Source organism: Pseudorasbora parva, chromosome 13 (genome assembly GCF_024679245.1).
Source record: "Pseudorasbora parva isolate DD20220531a chromosome 13, ASM2467924v1, whole genome shotgun sequence".
In the NCBI taxonomy this organism is placed as follows: domain Eukaryota; kingdom Metazoa; phylum Chordata; class Actinopteri; order Cypriniformes; family Gobionidae; genus Pseudorasbora; species Pseudorasbora parva.
Window position 1 is genome coordinate 42,973,941 of NC_090184.1, and position 24,017 is coordinate 42,997,957.

At 38.0% G+C, this 24,017-nt stretch overlaps 2 protein-coding genes across 9 annotated transcripts in view; one reads left to right on the forward strand and one right to left on the reverse strand.

Moving 5' to 3' along the window:
* The window catches only part of LOC137039207 (uncharacterized), a 31,566-nt gene extending 17,759 nt beyond the window's left edge, over window positions 1-13,807 (forward strand). For 3 of the 4 annotated variants that reach the window (XM_067414503.1, XM_067414504.1, XM_067414502.1), the window contains exons 4-6: window positions 5,708-5,884; window positions 12,171-12,533; window positions 13,633-13,807. In XM_067414503.1, the coding sequence (XP_067270604.1) occupies window positions 5,708-5,884; window positions 12,171-12,533; window positions 13,633-13,807 (715 nt within the window). Of the gene's footprint in view, window positions 1-4,512; window positions 4,630-5,707; window positions 5,885-12,170; window positions 12,534-13,632 lie in introns of those variants that run through there. The other variant, XM_067414505.1, reaches the window with a different exon arrangement.
* lhx2b (LIM homeobox 2b) lies at window positions 13,601-23,296 on the reverse strand. Of its 5 annotated transcripts, none has more exons than XM_067414499.1 (6): window positions 22,988-23,296; window positions 21,504-21,666; window positions 20,087-20,289; window positions 18,783-19,153; window positions 16,016-16,221; window positions 13,601-14,944 (listed from the first exon to the last, which is right to left on the reverse strand). In XM_067414499.1, the coding sequence occupies exons 1-6, from the start codon at window positions 23,002-23,004 to the stop codon at window positions 14,654-14,656; spliced, it is 1,251 nt and encodes a 416-aa protein (XP_067270600.1). In that variant the 5' UTR covers window positions 23,005-23,296; the 3' UTR covers window positions 13,601-14,653. The 5 variants fall into 5 exon arrangements, with proteins under 5 accessions (XP_067270600.1, XP_067270601.1, XP_067270599.1 ...); XM_067414500.1 differs by lacking the exon at window positions 22,988-23,296 and adding an exon at window positions 21,905-22,739; XM_067414498.1 differs by lacking the exon at window positions 22,988-23,296 and having other exon boundaries at window positions 18,783-19,150; window positions 21,504-22,747.
* Window positions 23,297-24,017: the final 721 nt, after the last annotated feature.

The following is a 24,017-nucleotide window of genomic DNA, read 5'->3' on the forward strand; positions in this document are numbered from 1 at the left end:
TCGGGTGCATATTTTACTACATGCAGTTTGTAATTTGCAGAATAAGATTTTCTTTATTGGGGCATTTTGTTTGTGTTCAGTCTTTCTAAGTTGTTGCCTTTAAGTTTTTTTCTGTTTTCAGTAATTTTTTTCAGGGGTATGCTACAGGAGCAGCATAGCTCACCCTCTCGCGGCTATATGTTTATTCTTGTCAGTCAGTATGAATTAAATTTGATGTATAAGTCGCTAGGGCTGGGTATTGATTCAGATGTTCCAATTCGATTCGATATCGATTCGATTTCGATTCTCCATTCGATTTCGATTCGATTTTCGATTTCGATTCGATTTTGGATTCTCCATTCAACTCAAATGAATGTAGACTTAATGCAAATACTAGGTATTTATAAAAAAAAAGAACAGTGAACATAAATGGGTAATTAAAAAGAAATGAAGAGCCACAAACCTGTGTATTAAACTTTTTATTTTAGGTACACATGAGTAGCCTACATTAAAACAGAACGCATCTCTATATTTCAAATCCATACAATTGTTAAATACAACTTTGATGCAACTTTATTCTAAAAAAAAATCTGTTTATAATATAAGTAGGGCCGGGACTCGATTAAAAAAATTAATCTAATTAATTAGAGGCTTTGTAATTAATTAATCGAAATTAATCGCATTTTAATCGCATATAAATATTTTACCTGAGAACAATGAGAAGTAATTTTTCACATGTATTTTTAGTATACCATTGAATAATGACTGAATACATAAGCTTAATCAACAAAATATTGTTTATTTATTTCAGTCCAGCAGACCAGCGCAATGTTTGCCATTAAGTGTAGCAAAAGCATATTTGTGATATTTGAGGCTCGATGTGCTGTGGTGATACGCAAATTCCTTGTTGTATAGCTTGCACACAACCGTGCTCTTGACGACGCTTCCATTCTTTCGTTTTTTAAAACAAAATTTCCCATCCACGGGGCCGAGCAAAGCGGTCTCATCAGCTTCTTCGTTCATGTTCACTCATGCCCTGCGTCTCAATCAGCTCCATAGTTCCCTAGTCAGGGCACTGATCAAGACATAAGTCAATGGGCTGACTCCCTGATCAGTGCCCTGACTACTGAACTAGGGAGCGGATTGAGACGCACCCATGGTTTGTTGTTGTCTTGACTCCGGAGCGCTAGTTGGTGTTCCAGTATAATCGGTCCGTCGAAACTGATTCATTGAAAAACGTTCCGCGGTGCAAAAATAAATGCGGTTAAATTTTTTATTTTTTTGCGTAATTAATTAACGCGTTAAAGTCACGTAATTAATTAATCTTAATTAACGCGTTAAAGTCCCGGCCCTAAATATAAGCTATTAGGGTTTGAATTATTGATCCTGCGCTGTATATGGACTATAATTTGAATATGTCTATAATGGCTAACGTGCTTAACTTAAGTGACTGCTCAATTGTGATCCTAATGCAAGGCAAGCATTCGCGGGTATGTGATCTATTTTTAGCGGTTGTGTGCTCGTGTGTGTGTGTGTGTGTGTTGTCACATCAAATGGTTCCCCAGATTTTTAGTATTACTAGCATTTCACAACAGCATTATAAAGGCGACAACGCACCGGAAGCTGTTGAAAAAATTGATTTTTTTGCCCAGCCCTATAAGTCGCACCTGACTATAAGTCGCAGCACCAGCCAAACTATGAAAAAAAGTGTGACTTATAGTCCGGAAAATACGGTAAAATAGCCTACTGATATTCTGGTCTATAACTCCTCCCCGAACCTCCCGCTGTCCTGTATCTTGCTCTCCCTTGGCTGTCGGTAAAAAAAATTTTTCAGTAAGAACACATTTCACACAGTAGGATTTTGAATCACCAACAAGTCCAGATATTTAGAATGCCAATTATCTCACGGGCGACTCATCTGCGATTCTCTCTGATCGCGTCTTTGAGCATTCACACTGCATGATTGTCAATCGCGTGCAAGAGCAACCGATTTGCATATGATTTCGGGCATTTGTCTCAGGTTTTGGAATCCTGTTGGCGAGTCAAAATTGGGGCTAAAATCGGGCATTGTGAACAAGTCACTTTCGTATTGGCTTCAGCAGAAACTGAGGGAGGTTGCCGCTTGGGTCTCACACATTTGCAGTTTTTGTGACTGTTGTTTTTTTGTGCTTAAGGTAGTTTTTTCTCACACCCAGAGTCGGATATATCAACTTCAGTAGCACCTGGAAGCACCAACTTTTCCAGTTTTATACTTAACTATATTCTGAAGGCTTTTAATAAGGGATTTGTATATCTTTCCTATCCTGAGTTATGGGTCCTTTTACTCCAGAAACATGGCAAAATTTGACTTTTTTACGGCTGTTGTCAGTATTCTCTAGAGCACTTTTGACCCACTTAAATACATCTTTAGATGTAATTTCATAATTACTTATAGTGTCTTTGAAATATTGATAACGTTGAATGTACTGACAAGCATTTATAGCAAACTCAAATATAAATCAATGCAATATAGTGTGGAACTTGAATGTCATGTATTGAAATATATTTGTGATTTCACATATTTAGTGGTGAAGTTGCAATTTAATGCACTTAACGTGATGTAATATCAATATCAACGCACTACAGTTTTAATCCTGTACTTTACATGTGCTTTAGTTTTACTGTTAAAACATGATTTAAAATGCACTTTAAAGTAAAACGTTTAATTTGGCCTTATTTTAAAGTGTGCTTTTTAAAAGTGCACTTAAGTGTGTTAATCATGAAAGTGAACTTACTTAAACAACCTTTTATTTCATTAATATTATATTATCTGCAGGTACAGTGTTTAAAATATATTTATAAGATCTGAGCACGTTCACTATAATTAAGCACTTTTCACAAGTGAAGGGAATCGTCTTACGATTCAAAAACTTTATAATAATGAATAAAACCAGATAGTGGGGATTTTCATCTCAAGTTAAATTTGTCAGAAAGATGTGGAGAGGACTCGCCACTTAAATGCTTCCATTGGCTCCCATTGTCCTGTCTGGAGATGGGAATGACTAATTGGTCATAATTGTTGGTAATTCCCCATGCGTCCATTTCCTTTAGGCCGTTCCTGTGTGGTCAAGAAGGAGATATCCGTTATTGATGTGACAACGCAAAATTGAAAACCTTTGGCGGCGCGTCAACCCCTAATTAATCGCTCTAATTTCATCTCGCCACGGCTCTTCAGCCATCAAATGAATGCGATTACGTTGGCGAGAGCCATTTTGTTGCTCAAGCACAGGAGGTTACTCATGCTAATTAGTGGCTAGCCTAGAGAAGACAAGGGCCTGAGGGTTGGCCAGAAGAGTCCTAAATAGAGCTAAACGGTCACATAATGACCTCAGGAACACGTAGCCATGCTCGTTCTCATTTTCATAATGTATTACACTCAAGTCCACTCGGACACAATGGGGCAAGAGGCGATTAGCAAGCCCTGGCCTCAGCCTTGGGGCCGTACTAACTGATACTTAGTTGAGTCACACGGTGCTCGTGTTAATGAATTTTGTTCTCATAAACTGGTCGTTATATGAAATGGATGCTTAGTTTGATATTTAAAGTACATATTTAAACATTTCTTTAAGAGAAATTGTAATATTTATAAATTCCATTATATGTTGAAATATAATATGAATTCAGAAAATTGCCTGTTTAATTTTAGTTTACAGAGCTTGCTCTTTACACAACGACTATTTAATGCTGATATAGCTACAAATGGCCACTATTTAGGTATCATGTATCTACTATTCAAAGGTAAGACGCTGTGTCTGTCTTGCCTCCCCTGAGCCCATCGAGTTTTAAACCCAGCCCTCTCATTGTAATCGAATGGGACATGAGACAAAATAAACAATCAACTTGCACTCCAAATTTTTTTTTTTCCAAAGATGGTTTCTGTCATTTCAGATAGTTTGTATGCCGTTGATGTAAGCTTGAGCGTTTATTTTATTTTATTTTATTTTTTTTCGAAATAAGTTTGGTTTTAGTTTTGATGCTATAGACCGGTTACGTCACTTGCAGCTGTATGCACATAGTGGTGGCAGAAAAACAGTGGTAATAAGTCAAGGAAAATGGGCTAAATCCACAGAATAAGAGAAAACATGCATCGTTGTGCCTTTGAATGTCAGAATCGGAATACAAAAAAGAGGGTCTTAATATTTAAAGGGTTACTTCAGCGATTTAGCATAAGGCTTTGTATCAGTAGAAACCCGGGAGTATATTCAAATGATTGTGCAAAAAATAAACAATGGCAATCGAATTGTTTAGGTTTATGTGGCTTACATTAAGTGCTACTACAGAACTGTCATTTTCTGGCACCAGGTAGGCTCCGCCCACGAAAAAACAAAGTGTGGCCTGATTGACAGCTTTTATGAGTATAGTACGGTAGTCACTGTGGCACCAACTTTTTGGGGGATTTTCTGGAGAAGATTGGAGCTTAACTTTAATTTCTACATTTCCATAACTGTTTATTTCTTACAAACGTAATACGTTTTTCTTCACTAAACTGTACTAAGCGATTCTGTGGGAGTGTGGGCTGTGCCTTGATACCGTGGCTCTACTTCATGCTCACTACTAATCAGCGCAAGAAGTCAGTGCCATATTGGGACATTGGCGTCTTCACTTTTGAAGGTGGGTCATACCAATTTGTTTTACTATCCATGGTTTGATGGGGGTAATTGGTAATTGTAATCGGAATTAAATGTAGGCCTACATCATGTACAGGCTTGATGACTGCTGAAAATGTGTTGATAATATAAAAAAAAAGCTGAACATTAGTTCATAAGTCTTATGTATTGTTTAAATTGTTACTGCCTTAAGTTATTATTTTGGAATAAGAGTAAAAATGCTTGAAAACCTATAACGATGAAATTTATACTTGGTTTTAATACATAGAACATTATATAGTTGGTGTAAAATTACAAAATAGAATTGTATTTGGTCTCTTTTTTATGTAATGTTTATTTAACCAGGAAAATTAAGTGTAACGGGCGTAAATTTTCGTTTTAATATATATAAAAAATATGAGGATTTTGCCTCGTTTTAAAACACCAGTGCTATGGCTTTTATTTCATTTTCTTATGTTTTGTGGATTTAATTATTTTGCAAATATAGCTGGAGATGTTGGAAGCGCAGGGAAAGTCCAAAAGAAGCATTCTTGTGGAAAGAAAAACATTTATATCGTATATCTGTTTGCATGAGCAACGCAAATGCCTTCCATTTTGTAGAAGGTGTAGTGATGTCATATTCACCTCATCCTTATGCAAAGTATCCGTTACACACTACTGGTGTTTTTAAACACCTGATCAAATAATTACATCACTGACTAAAAGCAGCAGACTGGCCGCATCTCACAGCCATATGCTCAGTATGACTAAGATTTAAACACTTTACACTACCACATTAATGAACTTAGACGAAGATCAATAATTGATCATGACATGTTTATTTAATGTGCTGTAATGGAATATCACTCTCTTCTCTTTACACATACAGGCCAGAGTGTTTACTGCTTATCACCACATGATAAATATATAATGAGAACATTCCTTAATAATTGACATAATGCAAGTGTTCAGAATGCCGCCGCTAGTGGTTGGTGTGTGTGTGTGTGTGTGTTTCCCAGCCGCAGGCACAGCTGGGCTGTGGTTCAGCATGTTTTTGGCGTGGAGGTTCTGACATGTTGTATGTTGTGAATGCCCGAGTCAAGGTGGTGGCGTGTTCTGCGGATGAAAGCGTTTTGGGGCTGCGGACTCCCCTCAGAGCTGGAGAATGACTGGCAGAGGAAATACGAATGCTGTCTGTTTAATGATGCCCACCAGTCCGGCCGGAGCGCAGGCACGCTCACGTATGCTAAAAGTTTAAGGAGCCCGAGCAGTGCAAACAGGTAAAAAAATACCCTCCACACTAGGGTTGGGAATCGTGAGAAATGTTCCGGTTCCGGTTCCGGTTCCGATTCCGCCTAACGATTCCGGTTCCGATTCCGGTTCCATTAAAATTATTAAACAAATAGTGGTAAAGGAAAAAGGCACAATACGCAACTTTAAACAATCCTTTTTTGTGTTTATTACTTGCTCTCAAATGAATTTACAGGTTGGCAATGTCAAAAAAAAAGTCCTGTACTATACATATATTACAGGATTAATCGAGCCATATGGAATTTATGGAAATTAAAATAAACATGTTCAAATTTACACCTCTGAAATTGTCTTATTACATTTTCTCTCTCTGTTTTAGGGATGTTAACCGATGACCGTTTGACCCATGGTTGACCGTATCAACGTTAACCGATCAAAGTTGTCGGTTAAAAAAAAAAAGTGATCTCTAAATTAACTTAGGCTATTAGACAGTGGACTAAACGCTACTACAGTTAGCCGTCTCATTATAAAATCTTTTTGTGTGATTGAACATATCCCTCGCACTCAATTTTTCATAACTCTCCTGTTTGTACTTAATAAACCAATAAAAACATTTGGGGCGAGGTCGCAGCGTTTGCGCGCTCACAAGGTTTGCAAAAAGTAAATAGACTAAAACACTCAAGGTTAGAGCCAGAGCAGACGACAGTATGAAGCGTCATTCCGCATAAGATGGGCTTACATTTGGAAATATAATATCTACATTTCAGTGGTAACACATAAGGTGTTGATCGTCTTTCTTTATTATTGTTAGCACTAACTTACCTCGAACTAAAGCGGCGTCTCTTCAGAGCTGTCATTTTCTTAAATGAGCCGCGGCAATGTTTCAAATGACCTCATAACGCTAGACAAATGCCTTTATTTTCAACGCGATCAACTTGTACCCAAACCATTTCGAAACTAATGAGCCATGGTCCTCGGATTACAAGCAAGCTCCTCGGCGCCGCGTTTGCGGGACTCGCGCTGTGGGGGATTTTAAAAAAGTGACGTGAGGGGAAGGGAGGCGGCAGCGCTAAGACAGTGTGTGTGTGTGCGTGTGTGCGTGTGTGCGCGTGTGAGAGAGAGAGAGAGAGAGAGAGAGAGAGAGCGGGAGTGCGGCTCGCGGCTATGCTCCCAGCGCTTCGCACACACATTGCTCCAGAACCGTTTTCGGAACCGACACTCAGGAATTTCGCGCGGTTCCGGTATTTTTCAAAAATCAGTATCGGTTCTGCATAAGAACCGGTTCTCGGTTCCCAACCCTACTCCACACACGTAACACGGCCTTAACAAACCTGGCACCTGATCTGAATGATTCAGAGCCTCTACGTGGGCAGCAACTCACCAGTAGTGAAGCACATGAAAGTCTATAATCAACTGATTTCAGTCATTTTGATAAGCAAGGTGAAGTGCAATAATCTTATGAGAATAAAAAAAATCAGTAAAGTTCCATTCAGACCAAGAACGATGAATATAGATATATAAACTTGGCAACCATGTCTGCACGTGCGCTGGAATAAACGATCTTAGCCGGTGTTGTAAAAAAATAATAATAATTTAATGATACACAGAGCACTTACCCAACATGATCATCATTTCTGAGAGAAATTGTGAAGGTGATGCAGATACGAACAAGCTCTCCGTTTAGGATTCGAACAAATATAATCCAAGCCCCTTTGATGACGTGATGATTACGTTACTGTTGATCATCTGTCCGTCATCGGCTAAAGCCCGCCCTGATGATTTCATTGGTCCGAACAGTTTCTGAGATAATCACACCTCTATGGAGCGACGTCAGACCGAACTGCCCGACCTACAAATTTTGTGGGCGGGGCTAAGTTCGGCTGGCATCCAGGCTAGCATTTAAGGGTTAAAACGCACAACTTTGCCAATGTTCGTTGGAACTATGGGACACAGACTCGTTAAAGGGTTAGTTCACTTCAAAATGAAAATTTTGCTGATATTTTACTCACCCCCTTCTCATCCAAGATGTTCATGTCTTTCTTTCTTCAGTCTTCTTTCTTTCTTCACAAGTGAGGAAAACATTCCATGACTTTTCTCTATATAATTGGGGTGTCCGCGGGGTTTTAAAAAGTATGAAAAAGTGATAAATCCAAATTGTCAAATTTAAGGCCATTAAAAGTGTTAAATATGGTCTCAGAGGTATTATTTTTTTCCAAATTAGGTATTATTTTTTCAGACTATCAGGTGTCCTATTCTGGTTAGTTCGTTTAAATATGGGCTTGAGCATATCTGGGCACATAATCAAAGATCTTTCGTCTCCGGCTCAGCGTATGTTTGATGCTGACGTCATATTCAGCGGTCGTTCGGCATCATCTCAGAGCACAGCGCGCTCAACAGAAGGGGCTGGCTTACGTTTTATTTTAGACTTGCTTCAAGGCATATCTTCAACGACTATCCTCATAAGAGCAATCTTAAATGATTTATATAAAGTCTAAAATGAACAAAAAGAGTTGTGAGAGAATGAGGCACGATCCATATAAACAGTGAGATCCGCGTGTCTGTCTGCTCTTAAAGGGACAGCAGCCAATAAAGCTTCCTGTCAGTAAAGTTAAAGAACAAAGGGAACAGAGAAAATGACTCGCTGCTCTTGACTAAACTTTTGTAGCTTTAATAAGGATTAACTATTTAATTTATAGTTTATCCAGTGCAGACTGCAGATAACTTTGATAACTGTATTAAATTTCTGTATATTTCCTAACTGTTAAGACAGGAAGGGCAGGAGTAAACATGACCCTTTATTATGGGTTTATGTTAGCATTGTTTTAAGTTTACTTAAATTAAAAACTGTTATATTTTTGAAGCCTAATAATAAATGTACTTTTTTTTTTTTTTTTTAATCAGTCACTGTATTAATATCAGTAATAGGCAACTGGCCTTCATTCATAAAAAGATGCCATCTAAACAAGTATTTAAAATATACTGTCTTTATGTTGTTTCTACATTAATTTAATTAACTGTGAAATTATTATATTAAAAAATATATTAAAAACGTACACAAACATTTCTTTTTAATTGCGATTTGTCACAGAAAAAAATGTGTGATTAATCTAGTTAAAGTTTTTAATCGATTGACAGCAATAGTTTTTAGTATTTTGTTCAATTCAACAACTTATCACAGTTATAGAAATGTAATATTTGGCTCAGGTTTTGTTGTTGGAAAAAAAATGATTTAATTGCTGAATTACCAATTATTAATTTAAATCAAATGTGTATGCAGTAATGCTTCTCCTCAACCAACCTTTGTGAATGTTGAGATGTATTTTACTGTGTCTGAATGATAACTTACAACAGATTTCCTCCTGGTGTCGATTCTAAATCTATTTTTTTTTTTGTGTTATATATGTCAAAATCTGTGTAAATAATAGAAAGGTCGCTGATTAACACTTGCAGTTCAGTGTCGTGATGGTTTTAAAAAATATTCTGAAGGTAGTAAAAAAGGTATTAAAAAGTAGTAAATTTAACTTAAGGATTGCTGTATATACCCTGATAATGGATTTCAATGGCAAACAAATGTGAAGGTCTTCAGAGGCCCAGATGAGGAATAGGGTTTTATTTAGTGAAACGACCATTCATTTTCAAGAAAAAATAAACATTTCTATACTTTTTAACCACGAATACTCAATTTCTGTGTTGTGCTTTCCGTCATCATGTCGGAAAGGTCACGGCCGTGACAGGTGGAAGTACCGACATAGTGGCGAAAAACTCCATCTCATGTTCTCCTTCAACTTCAAAATTGTCCGACATCGTTATTTTACCTTTATTTTTGTAAAGGGGTGTTTGATTCAGTCTTTGCATGTTAATTTTAATACTGGGTCGGTACTTCAACCTACGTCACAGTCTAGACTTTTCCGACGTGATGATCGTCACACATCACGAAGAAGCACAACACCGAAGTCGAGCATTCAGGGTTAAAAAGTACATTTTCATTTTTTCTTGAAAATGAACAATCGTTTTGCTAGATAAGGCCCTATTTCTCAGCTGGGATTGTACAAAGCCCTCTTTAAACTATGCATATAACGACTGAACTTGCAACCGTAGTTGACTAAAGCCGGGTGCACACTGTGCGATTTTGTCCACGATTTGGCCATCTGAGATGAATTTTGCATCCTAAAAGATTCCTCTGATCCTAGGCTAAAATCTGACGTCTTTGGTCGTTAGTTTGACATGTTCACGGGCAGCCGATTAATGACCACTGCGATCAAATTTTACTTCAGACGAAATTCTGGCAGTGTCACAAGATTTTGTGCACAATCCTGCAGTGGACTTCTCCTACGGCGATCGTCAAATATCTCCGTTTTTCAAGACAAATTTTGACCAAAACGAGAGCTCGAGATTTCTTTGTAGCCTCCATTTCAGTCCCGCGTGTAATGCAGTTAGCTGTCACCAAACGCATCATTCATTGTTGATCACACCAGATGAGTTTTCTTGCATGCGTCCGTTTTTAGCGCACCTTGACTATCGTACAGTCTGATATTAATGACAACTGAGATCTTACACTGTGACATGGCTCACATCGGGAATCATGTTCGAACTGTCTGACAATCAACATTCGCAAAGGATTTTGAAAAATCGCACAGTGTGCAGGACCCATAACAGTGCTTTTGGGCATCCTGTAAGTGTTTATATGAGATTGATTGGGAATTTATTTTTAGCGAATCTAAGATGAACTTAAGCTTGTAATCGACAGTGAGTATGTCTGCCAGCAGCTACATGAGGACGGTTAAATGCATCTTGTAGCCGATCTGTGCGAAGCCTGACCCAGACTAAGGCTAAGTTTGTTGTTGACTGAAGTCAGTCTGCTCTGAACAGGGGTGGACTGTTGATTTGCCAAGGGCTGAGGGTTTCGTAGCCAAAGGCAATGACCATCCTTTGCCCTGGGCAAAGATATGAGCGATGCAGCGAGCAAGGGCTAAAAACATTGCTGCTTCCACAGAGCGGATCTCCTGTCATCACTGCTTAGGAGGCATTGCTTATATGAAGGAGAAAATTACATCTAGCTATACTTTTTGACTTACACATGCAATAATTATTTTTCTCCAATAACCAACCCAAAATAGTAACATGTTATTACCATGTTTTCGGGGAATTCCCCATTCCAATACCAAAGGTTTTCTTGAAGTACCATATCAAATGTACTATATATACACTACATGTCTGCTAAAATATGCAAGCTTACAGCTTTATAGCTTTTTCAGACATTTCCCATTGCAATACAAGGTATTCTTGAAGTATAATGTAAATGTAGTGTATATATGGGGAGAAAATGACATTTAGCTGTATGCTTTTTGACATGCGCGTGCAATTATTTTTATTTTTCGTGATTAAGTTACATGACAATGAATCTGAAATCTACCCAAAAAAAGTAGCATGTTATTTGGTCCTTTTCCCATCCCAACTTTCTTTAAAGTAACATGTAAATACCATATTTTAAGAACGGTGATCATTCAGTATCACAGTATATATTAAAGTACCATGAAATTACCATCTGCTACTATAATTGCGCATGTTTTGTGATTATTTTTATTTTATTTATTTATTTTATTTGAGAAATGTTTATCAGCCAACATCACAATAAGAATATGGTATCCCTTTACAATAAGGTCCCATTAGTTAAAGCATTGTCTAACATGAATAATGATGAGTTATATTTGCATTAGCTAATGTTAACAAAGATTAATCAACACTAACATACATATTGCTTATTGTTAGTCAGTTCATGTCAGCTTGGGTCCATTAAATAATATTACAAAATACTTAAGATTTTAATAAGGTGTTAGTAAATGTTCAAATTAAGATTAATACATGCTTTAGAATAATTTTTCATTGTTGGTTCCTATTAACAAATGGACCTTATTAAAATGTGTTACCCAAGTTATAAATGTATTTTTGTTTCTTTTATTGTAAGATTTTCCAAGTAAACGCAAGCAGGGATTGGTATAGTGAACTTGTCTGCTATTTAACCTCTAATCTCAGCAGTTTAGAAGCGTTTCTTATTGAATGTGAGTTGAAAGTTTCAATTGGCCAGGTCAGATCTATGCAGCTCAAGCACAAAGAAAACAAGCTTTTGGAAAAGATCTGGGTGTAGCCATAACATAACAATAAAGACTTCACTGGAGAACGTCACAAACATCCAAACGGGTGTGATGAGCCTCGGATTCTGCAAAGTCATAATATTCCATATTAAAGTTTATTGGACCAGCTATTTCCAAAAAAGCTGTAGTGTGTTTTAAATAGCAGGCTCTCTCTCTATTAAAGCCTTCATCGTGTGGCTTTTTGTGGGAGTGCGCTGTACATCTGGGCACCACATTGGCTTCCACGGTGGCTGGCTGGCTTTGGCACCCATCGTAAGCCCATTACAACCCCGTTCTGCCAGCCCTCCAGGAGCCCGAGCGGCGGGCAGCACGCCAGACCACTCCACTACCCCAGTCACACTCACTTCAACAAACAGCGGCGAGAGAAACCAGAGACGTGGAGAGTCACTGACCTAATGTTCACTGAAGGCCTTGTTTGCACTGGGAAACATTGTATCGAGGCCGACGTGTTGAAGTGCCTGAAAACAGGAGCTTCCCAGCGTTTCTGCTTCCATTCGGCGGATGTCGGCGAGTGCCAAACATCCAGGTATGTGTGACTGGGTGACCATATATTTCACATGGGCCGTAATAAAGTTGCATTCCAAATGCTCCACTGTTCAACCATTTAAAATAATTATTATAATAAATTCCAGGTTTGTACTCTACTAGTCACAAGAGGTTTTCCGCTTAGAAATCACACACACATACACAGTCTACAAGAACTGACAAAAACCAAGACACTAAACAACAGGAAATGTGTTGCATTTTCAGTGCATTTCTTGTTTAATACGGCTAATATTTTTACAAAGCATATGTGGATCTAAGTTGTATAGAATACTGTTTACATTTCACTTCTAAAATGTTTAATCAGTTTTTTATATATATATTATCTCTGTTTATTCATATGATAAAGCCAAGCACTGTTCAGGACCTAGATCATAAAGCTGGCAAAAAATAAGCTCTCGACTCATTTTTTTTAAGTCAGTTTAATGTAATTTAAGTTTAAATGACTTGGGATCGTACTTGAATTTAGGCCACAACTTTTTTAGAGATGCATCGATTTTCGCTGATGACCAGTATATTGGCCGATAAATCGAAAACCAAATTTTTGGTTGTTAATAATTCTTATCGCCTATATTTATAACGTGATTTCAAGCAATTCAAAACCATCATGTTGAACAGTACATTATTTATCGGCTAACATGAAAAATGATAACATTCATTAAAATGAACATTAATTGGCCGATACTGATATGACAGCTAATTTATCGTGCATCTAATTTTTTTATTACAGTGTATGATTGATTTCTGGCTGGGTTATTCACTCACTGATATAGTATGTTGAAAATGAAAAAATTAGTATTCATTTATTTACTTATGTTTGTTGAAATGCAAGCATGTAGTGTGTGTGACATGGTGTTTATTATCAGATCACACTAAAGTGCGTTTGGCTTTAAGATTCCCAATTATAAATGACCGTAACACCACTGATCGAACTGGCTTCATCTTAATCTGTTAATGTCCAGTTTCACGGTATTTTTGACATTGGAGCTCTAGATTTGTGTTAACACCATGTGCATTGAAACTGGTGAAATAATGAGGACCACAAAAAAATAGTGATTCATGTTTTTTTATATTTTTTACAGAACAAGATTTACATCAAAGGGGATACTGCAGGGAGTGGACTCGAAATTTCTCAATAATCTGTCAAAACTGTACAGCATTTCAACAAGCAGCCTCTGGTTACCATGGAAACATTTACCCTGTCTCCAACACTGTCACATCTTAATGGTTGAGAAAAAAAATCACCTAACCGAATGAGGGAAAAAAAGTGTTTCATTCCATAAATCAGTGTTTGTTTGTGATGAGCTCCGCTGCATGACGCTCCTCCGATCAAGGTTTGTCTTTTTGCAAACTCTCAACGGCCATTTTCCCTCCCAGTGCATTTTGTCATCTCGTGAGATTTTCAGGTTTCATACGTACTGCTATCAGATCCAGTGATTTCTGAGTGAGGTAATATGTTGGAATGAGAGTATGCATGTGTGTGTACATGTGATTTACTCAACCATTTTCACCATCCGACAAATTAAAACACATTTTCCGATGTAGTTGGTTTAGCATTGCTAAAGGGGCTTCAGTGACTACACTGCAGGATAAGGCACGTGACAGTCAGGCTAAGTTTCGTTGTTCTCATCTTGTAATTATTCACATTATAATCCAGTTTCCTCACACTGACCCCTGTGCATGAACATAAATAAGAGGTTGACAAACAAATGAATTTCCCACAAGCTGCAGCTCAGTCTCTCTCTGTAAACATGGTTGGGGAAAACGCATGGAAAAATAAAAATGCAAATCAGTCGTTTCAAAGACTATTATCAACAGATGCCAGAACACTCTTAAGAGACTCGTGGACAAACCAAGAGTTTCTCTTTTCCGCTTAAGTCTGAGTCTGTTTTTCTCCATTCGTAGTCCTCATAAAGTCTGGATTTGCCACATCTGTAAAGGTACAAAAGATGCCCAGGTAGATCGGTGTATGTATCAGACAGATGTAGTGTGAAAATGACTATGCCTTGCAAGCAGGATTTCTGGTTTCGATGGCTGTTGAGACCTGCACCCATGAAAGGTCTTCGGAGGAAGCGTTGTGCAAATGTCTGTCTGACCCGAGCATCAGAAGAGGCTGGTTAAGGTGCTCTGCGATGGACTCCGGCATTCGTGAACGTCCAGGCTGCCTGACACGGAGGTCAGTACAGAGGTGACAGTGGGCATTGTGGGGTTGGTCAGGTCTGTGAGGGTAGTAGGGGTGCTGGAGGGGCTCATGGAGGCGTTGGAAATCTCTGAGGCGGGTCCGGACGGTGTTCCTCCAGGCATGGTCGACCCATCCGAGGTTTTGTCCACACCCGTGTTCTCCTGACGCAGGAGGTTTCGTCTGAACTTGGCCCGAGCGTTCTGGAACCAGACCTGGAAATGACACGGTAGAGGATGTGATGCTCAGGGGATGAACATTACTGAGATTTTATTTTGAATTTCTTTCGTTTGTCTCAGGTTTTTTTTTTTTTTTTTGCCATAATATCTGTAAGACAAATGCATTTATTTATTTTTCTTGTTTCAATGATATCTGACACAGTAACACTTAAACATATTTAATTTGTAACACTTTACAATAAGGTTTTCATTTGTTAATACTATTTGTATTGAGTAACAATGAACAAAACATTAGTTACAGTATTTGTTCATCTTTGTCATGTTAGGTAATAAATATGCAGTTTATTCATGTTAGATCACAGTACATTAATGTTAACAAATACAATGTCTGATATAATATATGAGCAAATTTTAAAATTAACTAAGATTCACAACTACTGTAGAAGTGTTCATTATTCATGGTTTCTAATGAAACATTAAGTATTACCAATGTATTGTTTAATAAGACCTTTAAAATACAGAATTTGTTAATATTGCTAAAAATGCAACTGCTCATAGTTCATGTCAGCTCAGGTCCATTAAATAATAATAAACGATAAAAAGTGTTTGTGCTGCCTTAAAATTAAGACTGGTCAACTTGAAGTGTGAAGTAAAAACTTGGATATTTGATCTGACTAAACTTAAATGTTTAATGCAGCACAATCGCTTACTTTAAGTTGAAACAACATTTTTTTACAGTGAGTAAATGTTTAAATTAACTAAGATTAATCAATGCTTCAGAAGTATTTTACATTGTTAGCTAATGTTTAACAAAATAACCTTACTGTAAACTGTTCCCAACAGCATTTTATTTCCAGGTTCCTCGTGCTTTATTTGTGCATGTTATTTATTCAGATTTCTCTTTCTTTTAGAAGCATATTGTTTCATTGAGGAGAACAGGCATGTGTTTTACATTTGATTACAATCTTCATTCCTTTATTGATTTTAAATAAGTCTAATTTGTTGCTGAAGTGATGTATAATGCTCTTTTAGAGTTTCAATCAATATAAAAACTAACATCTCAAGGCAGAAATGCACTGCAATAACCCAAAACAATTCATTTCTGACCTGTAGGACGCGTTTGGTCAGCCCTGTTTTCTGGGCCAGCTGTTTCAGATCCTTGGCGTCCGGATTGTGGTTGATGGCAAAGTACGACTTCATGGTCCTCAGCTGATGGTGTTTAAACGACGTTCTCATGCGCTTGGTCTTCTGACTGGTACTGTACTGTGAGTCTCTGTCCATCGGATCACCATCATTCTCATTGCAGCTCAAAGCTGAATAAAATAAAATAAAAAATCAGACAATCGATTAGCTGTGCTCCTGATATTGATCCCCAAGTGTTCTATAGTCCAAACATTTCAATAGCTGAACCACAGTATTAAAACAAGACATGCAAATTCAGTTTTCTATAATGCTAGTGTAATAAATGTGGAAAGCCTAACAGAATAACTACATGGGATTCGATGACAGACAGAACGCCGTGATGAGAATGAGGAGGTTTCTTTGATTGCACTCCAGCAATGTGTTTAGTCTGACCACATAAAGCAGCCCCAGCACCATCATGTTGCTGTGTTTGCAACTTACTGCATGCATAATAATCTGCATTATGCTGTAGTCTTACATCATGCTCCTTTTGTCTTTTTTTTTTTATTGATTCTAAATGCAATTGACGTGTTTTAAAAGCAAGCAAGTCTGCATGATTTTTATCATGTGACAGCAGAGTTAAAGCTCTGGTGGGTTTACCCATTTTTTAGCAACCCCACCCTCCACATATGGCCATATCTTCGTTTGTGTTTTATGATGTCTAGGATTTGATGGTGGAAAAAGCCCACACTATCCATCTTTGGACACAAGTGTTTAGTAGATAAGCCCGTCTGAATGTGTCAGAAATGTGTTTGCGCCAGTTCCAAATTCTTGGCAGAAGTTTATGTGTTGCTAGACGCATGACAGTTCAAAATTATGTTTTCTCTGACAACTACAAATATTAGTCATTGAAAATGGTCTGATCAACACTTCAGATAATTAACCTTGAATGCTTTACAACGCTGCACATGGCGAACAAATGTTTCCTCCTGATATAAATATGGCCATTGAGAAATACTGTTACCTTTACAACAGTGATGCATGTCAAGAGCAGTTATCTTTACTGAGCACAGAATTATTAATGTACTGTTGTATTGCAATAACAGGAAAACTGTCTTTATTGTTCTTATTTTCCCGGGTTTGATCTTCCTGTGCTGTTGTTTAAAGTGTGAGCTGATGGGGGCAGCAATGATCTGACTGTGTCAGAGAGAAACAGCAAAGTTCACTCACTCAGCTTAACTCATGTATTGTCAAACGGGTTCAAAAACTTTCATTTGACTTCTTTTTTTTTTCATTTTAAGTCCTTGTAAATGTAACAATTCTTCAGAAGCGGGTTAGTTGTGACAAAACCCGCAGTTGTGATAATTTTGCCAACTTCAATTATCGACGCCTAGACAACAAGATTTACAAAGCAGCCAAACTATTTGAGTTTAACGGGATAAAGAAAGCATCGCATTTACACATTTTTGAAGCTTGGAAATATAATGAAAACTGGTAGGACTAAACTTGTATTTTATAGGCTAGTTTGCGATATAGAGCAGGGCATAATCTGACTTACAAACGATTTTTTTTTATCATTATTTTTTCGTTCATTCATTTTGTATTGGCATTAAAAGCCTACTTGACCCAAAGAAAGTAATGAATATACGTAAAAGTGTCTGCTCTTCCATATGATTTGTTTGGACACGTGCAAGGCATTTTATTTAGTTTATAGAGCAAAAACCGGGGTAAATTAATTCGTCTGAATTCGCCTGGGAATCTTTCTTTCTTTCTTTCTTTTCTCCTTTCACTTGTATTTAATCTTCTGGAGGTCTCGACTAGAATCTAAGCCATTTTCCACTTGTCAGTCTCTGTAGTCGTCATCATTCCTCTGTTTGGTCCTCAAGCAGGGGCCCAAATGCCCCGCTGAGGGGCCCGAAATGCCCGAGCGAACAAGTCACGTTGTTCCAAATTGTTCAGCACAAGCTCAAGTACTTAGTAGAAATCTGTGATGTGTGTCGATTGTCTTACAAAGGGGCGCATAGTTTGCCTTTTACGTGGTAAAGAAGTAAAAATATATAGGTACTTATAATATTGTTTCTTGTGTTAAACATTTTTTTTTTAAATACATGATACGAGATGAAACATTTAAAGCATTACTAGGTTATATTGCTACTTAAGGTTAGCGGTCTTTTATAATACCATCATGTGCTTTTTCAATCGAAAGCTAGCCTATCTTCTCAAACGAATTTGAATGACAGTCTTTAAAAAAAATTATCGCAACGAAATAATATAGGCTACTTTAAAATATACATTGTTTAAACAATTTTTTTCTTTTTTCCCCAATGAAGACAATGCTATTTTAAACGTTTCCCGCCTGATTTTTTTCGTATCAGAAAGCAATTTATTGTAGTTTCACTTAATTATTTTAACAGTCGTAATTGTTGTTGAAAATAGTGTCGATAGTAGGCCTATTGTTTAGCGAAATGTCACTGTTTTTATTAATCCACCGTCATGCAGTTGGCCAGGTGTCTTCTTTTGTCTTGATCTGAAACGTTTTCGTTAGCTAGAGCAGCCCAAAAAAGTTTTGCAAACCTGGAAATTCACCGAAATCTCAGTGAACTAATAGGCATTAGCCTACTACGCGCTCTTAGAAAGGTTGTGCAACTTCAGATGGGAAATCGGCTTGCACCTCGTGCCAGATGAAATGAAGAATGCAAAGAAAAAAACAGAGCATTTAACCAGCAACAACAAAATGCCAATAATGTCTCACCTGCATTATAAGCAGCCAAGTCCGCTCCGGGCCCAGGGCTCTTCCTCTTTCGGGGCCGGCCCTTTTGCACCGTGTTCACGCCGTTATAATAAGACAGTCCTAGAGGGCCCGTGCTGCCCAGTCCTTTATTAGACGCTACATCCGTGTGATTGAAATGCGTGGGGAAGTCTCCCTGGATGAGCGTTTCAAAGTGTAGCCTGCAGTACACCAGACTGTCTTTCATGCCGAAGTGGTCCCCAGTCGTCAGCATTTTGTTGCAAGTCGTGCAGGTGAAACAGTTCAAGTGGTACACCAAATCCCTGGCCCTCATGACCATTTCCGAGGCCGAGATCCCGAGGTGGCACCGGGCACATCTCTGCACCGAAAACCTTCTGCGGGAGAATAGAGCAGCTGTGACCTTTCAGCACACTTCAACCAGCACCACTCACGAGCCTGACGTTAAATGAGCTGCTTCTCATAATTTGTAAATTATTTTATCTTAAATAAATATTGAAGAGGAGAGCACATGCTGAAATGCCCGAGACAGCAGGATGCATGGACCAATGCAGTTCACCAATAATCACGTCGGGAATAATTGCTAAATAATTTACAATTGAGATTGACGTGTGCTGGAGCCTAATTTGAACGTGGAAATGGGTAAAGCCTTCACTTATATGATTATCCTAATAGGCCTCGCGCCTCCCTCTGATTATTAAATTGTAGCTACAATGACACACAGAATCAGACACGGTCAGCTAAATATCATCCAAACATTACAGATAAGGCGCTTTTGTTTTAGCCTACTGACTATTTTATTTATTTATTTTAAACAAGGAAAATGATCTAGACTCTTGAGGTATAAATCGTATCTGGATAATTTAGTTTTATAATGACTTTACACTGCAAAATATATGCAACACAACTCGAGCATTTACGAGTCAAATCAGTTTCTGGATTATTGAAATTGTTAACGCAATTATTAAACTGCATCACGACGTATTTACAAGTAGCCTAATATCTAGACAAAAAAATCCTCACAATGTTTCGTTTTGTCTTAAACAAAAACGTTCGATTTTTTTTTAAGGCAAAAAAATATAAATAAATCACCTTGCAATTTTCAGTAGTTTCTTTATTTTTAATAGCCTAATCGTTTTAATTTGTATAGCTAAATCACATGCATTAATCTACAATTTTTTATAATGGGATACATTTAATAATGACGAAACCACGTCACCCACAAACAAAAAAGCAGGTTTTTAAGTTTAGCCTATATTATTTAACCATAACGAAACCGTAAGCGTGAGATCATGAAAGAGTTTGCTCGCCTGTAATAGTCTTCTTTGCAGTAGATGCTTCCGTCTTTGCTGAAGCAGGTGAGCTCAGACTCCAGGTTGAGTTTACACTCACAGCACTTCAGACAGCGCATGTGCCACTGCTTGTCCACGGCGAGCAGGTAATAGCGATCCGAGATCTTGCCTCCGCAGCCCGCACACAGAGCCAGCCGCTCCCCGCTGATGGAAGGCATGTTCTGCAGAAACACACACACGACCAACGGGCTCATTACAAACACTCTTTCGCCACCATTATCTCTAATGACTAATTATTTAATGGCAGATTGTTAAAAGATAAAATATCCTATATGATGTAGCCTATTAAAAGAGTTCTGTAAACACCCAACTAGCCTATTTTACGCGTATGGTGATTAAAAATGTTGAATTACCAGTGTTCACTTCGTTACAGAATGGGAGGGGCGAGAGATCAAATTCAGAAGATAAACAGAAGTGTATATGTACCATTGATCTGTATTTATTATTCCCTGTAATAACGGAAGACCATGGACAAAAAGAGGAATGATTATGCATGCCTCTTTTCTTTAAGAAAAAGCACGATTTTTGGAAAAATGTGAGACACATTAATCAAAAACAGCGCTCGTTTTATCGTGTTTACGTTCATGTTGTGTGGCCTTATACATTAAACAATATATTGCTATTAATTATGAAACACATCTATGCATTTGTGTATTTTTTTGTTTTTGTTTAATTCTTTACAATTAGGCTACTTTATTTATAATTGTGGGTTTGCTACCGTAAAAAATTAAGATGCAGTGTTAAAAATGTTAAAATAGTTTCATACATCCATTGTTGCCAAAGAAGCTGATAGGCTACATAATAAGGAATTAGCGGTAAGGCTAGACATTGTGTCTTCATGTTTTCTTTTCTATTTTTTTTTCTTCTTTAATCCCAGATATATTACAGCCCCCAAAAAATTCACTTTATTTTAGTTCAGTCATAACGCCTGATAATTATTTTATCAGTTATCTCACTGGTATTAAATTATGAATTTCGCGTCACTTAAAGTTGAGCAACGACCATAATTTTATTTTTATTTTTAAATAGGAACCGTACGAAACCGAACATGGATTTTAATTGGTCGCTAATGTATTGACACTTCACCATTTTTTAAGATCGAATAATCAGATGAAATTAAACAGAATTGTGAGGCATTAAAAACTGATAGGCCTATTGCTGTAACAACTTGCAATCCACCCAAGGCAAAATATTTACAAGCAATGCGTTGAAGAGCAGGCCTGTAATTTGGGATCTGAGAAGTTTGAAGTTGAAAAAGATCGGAATCACATCTTTGGGCCTCTATCACTGTTTGAATAACGGTTCAGTTAACATTAGGCTGTTATAATTTCTAAGCAAGAAAGCGCCTGGAGCGAGAGGCATGGCTTTCTCCTACCGTCTCTGTTTCCCCCATATCTATGGCCGAGCTGATAGTCGCCGAATCGCTCTTTCCTCTCCGCTCCATTTCTTCCATAACACCATGCATCTCGCCTCCAGGCAGACCGTGGAAAAGCATCGTTGCCGCAGATGAGACCGAATAGCACGTGTTTCCGTCAGATCTGCAACCCAAGATTTCCGTGAGACGCACTTCTAGCCCTGTGCAGTTCATATGACCTCTTTCTCTCACACGCTAAATAATTCCCGTTCGGTCTAAACGGTATTCGTTTATCAGAGATGTCAACTCCGTAATCTGATAGATTCTTTGAAATGCATCAGAGTATGAGATCGCAAAGCATGCACCCGGTACAGGCGGATTGGTTTAGCCTATGAGAGCATTCCGGAGCTTTGAGGACATACCAGCTACTGAAGCCCCTCTACATGTGTGACACTGGACCCTCCTATTTCTTCGTGAGTAACTTTCAGTTACCACATTTTGGACATGCATTTGTCAGTGTAAGAGCTCAGTTTTTCTTTCTTGTCTTTTCAGAAATCAGTCTTGGAACATGACTGCTGCCGGTCATTAGGCTACACAAAAACAATCCGTTATTGCATCACCGAAGAATAAAAATATATAATCCCGAAAAGCCTGGGAGGAAAGACTAGTGACGATTCAGATTCTGCAAGTGGTTATATCTTCATCCTCGTCTCTTCACCACCTCCACGACAGTTTGTCATCTCTCTCTCTCTCTCTCTCTCTCTCACACACACACACCAAAAAAAATGTCCAACTTCAGTAGGCTTCGGCTTGAATGCGGGGAAAAATCATCTCGAAGGTTTGTTCTTACAAATGAGATGGTTGTCCTGACATATAGAGCATTTGCTGTGGTAAGAGCCTGTTGTTGTTCGTCCCGCTTGCAGTTGGATCAGCATGTAAGCGATTGAGAAGGAGGAGGAGTTGAGGACACTTTTGGTTTGTATAATCCAGTGAAGACAGTGAGGTTCCCTGCGCTCTTCCCTCTCCAAACGTGAGCAAACCCAACGCGCCTTTTCTACCGGGACTTTGACGTCACGCCGTTCCGTTCCTGATTATTGGCTGTTCGAACTCTTGATATACGCACTGTGTCGAATTGTTGCAGGGATTTTAATGTCAGCTGGACCATAATTTGATGGTAACTCAAGACTCTCTCAAATGAATTTTTTTTCGACCGATGATTTCAGTAGCCTACATGGCTAACTTAATGCTTTGGAGAGCTTAGCTAATTTTTGTATACACATTAGCCTACCCTTAATATGAGCGGCTTGTTTTTAGTTTGACGTACAGTGAGATAGCTATAGACTAGATAACTTTCGCGAAATGGACAATCCACGTCTTTGTCTCAATAGTGAATGGCTCCGATCTTTGACTTGATTTCATGAATTCCATAAGCTTACTTTTTGTACGTGGATGTCTGTATGCGATGCAGTGCCTAATATGATCATAATCATTTATTTTCTGTTTACCTTTGGCTCGAACCCATTGGTTTTCGGATTGATCTTCTTTACCGATCGCTCGGTGTAATATCCTACAGCACCGGCCCCGGACAGATCCCCGTGACTGCTTAAAACAAAAGGATCCAGAAGAGCGGAATAGTCTCTGCCCTACTGACAGGCATTGGATGTACAGCTCAGAGTATCTGTGAGAAGTCCAATTAATGTCAGTGTCGCAGTGAAATCGGTTGTTTCATCACTCTATAACCTGTTTTTTGCCCCTCTAAATTGTATTGTTGTACAAAACGTTGCCGAAGATGCATAATAATAATCTCTTTCATGTGCATGGTTTTCCTCACATTTATATTTCTCTGAAATATTATTTTTTAATGACAAAAGCATATAGGCCTATATTTCCCCCCAAAACTCAAAAAATAAGCTTTCGTTGATATAGACTATTACTCGTTCGTAAAAAAATCTCTGAGGTGAGTGTTTAGAAAGCAAAGGAAAACACTCACAAACAATGAATATATCGGATCATCCATTATTGATGGCCGTCCTCTTTTGTACCTCATATGGACTGCTGTCTGTGAGCCCTGCTTCCAAATCCCAAAAGGCCAAAAAATTGTTTTACTTATTCAGTCCATCCAGTGAATAGGTGATTAAACGCAAAGAGAAGTTTCTCTTATGTCCAGGCATGCAGTAACTAAAAAAAAAAAAAAAACGGACAGACGGAAGCACGAAATTAGACAAAATTTAGTTTAGGATAGCTATATCAAAGTTAAGTCACAATTGGTATTTTTGGTACTAATTTTTGCGATGGTGTGTTCAGTTGCTCATTTAAGTTTTTGGATTTGTTTTTACTCTAAGAATTCATAAAGCACTCTTAATTGGCGCTCTGAACTTAATTGGCGAGACAGTATTAATTTCGAGCCCTAGAGAGCAGCGGACCTCAGAAACAAGCCAGTGGGAGACACATTCATACAGCCCCCACGTGACTCGTGTTTTAACAAAATAGGCATGAGAGTTCGGCGTAAATATCAATTGATTTTTGAGTTAACAT

Coding starts and splice junctions, on each gene's coding strand:
- lhx2b (XM_067414497.1), bottom strand. CDS start 21,716: ATGAACTGCACAGGGCTAGAAGTGCGTCTCACGGAAATCTTGGGTTGC. Junction 20,290..21,503: donor ATATGGGGGAAACAGAGACG/GTAGGAGAAAGC, acceptor GTGTTTCTGCAG/AACATGCCTTCCATCAGCGG. Junction 16,222..18,782: donor CTTGGCTGCTTATAATGCAG/GTGAGACATTAT, acceptor TATTTTATTCAG/CTTTGAGCTGCAATGAGAAT.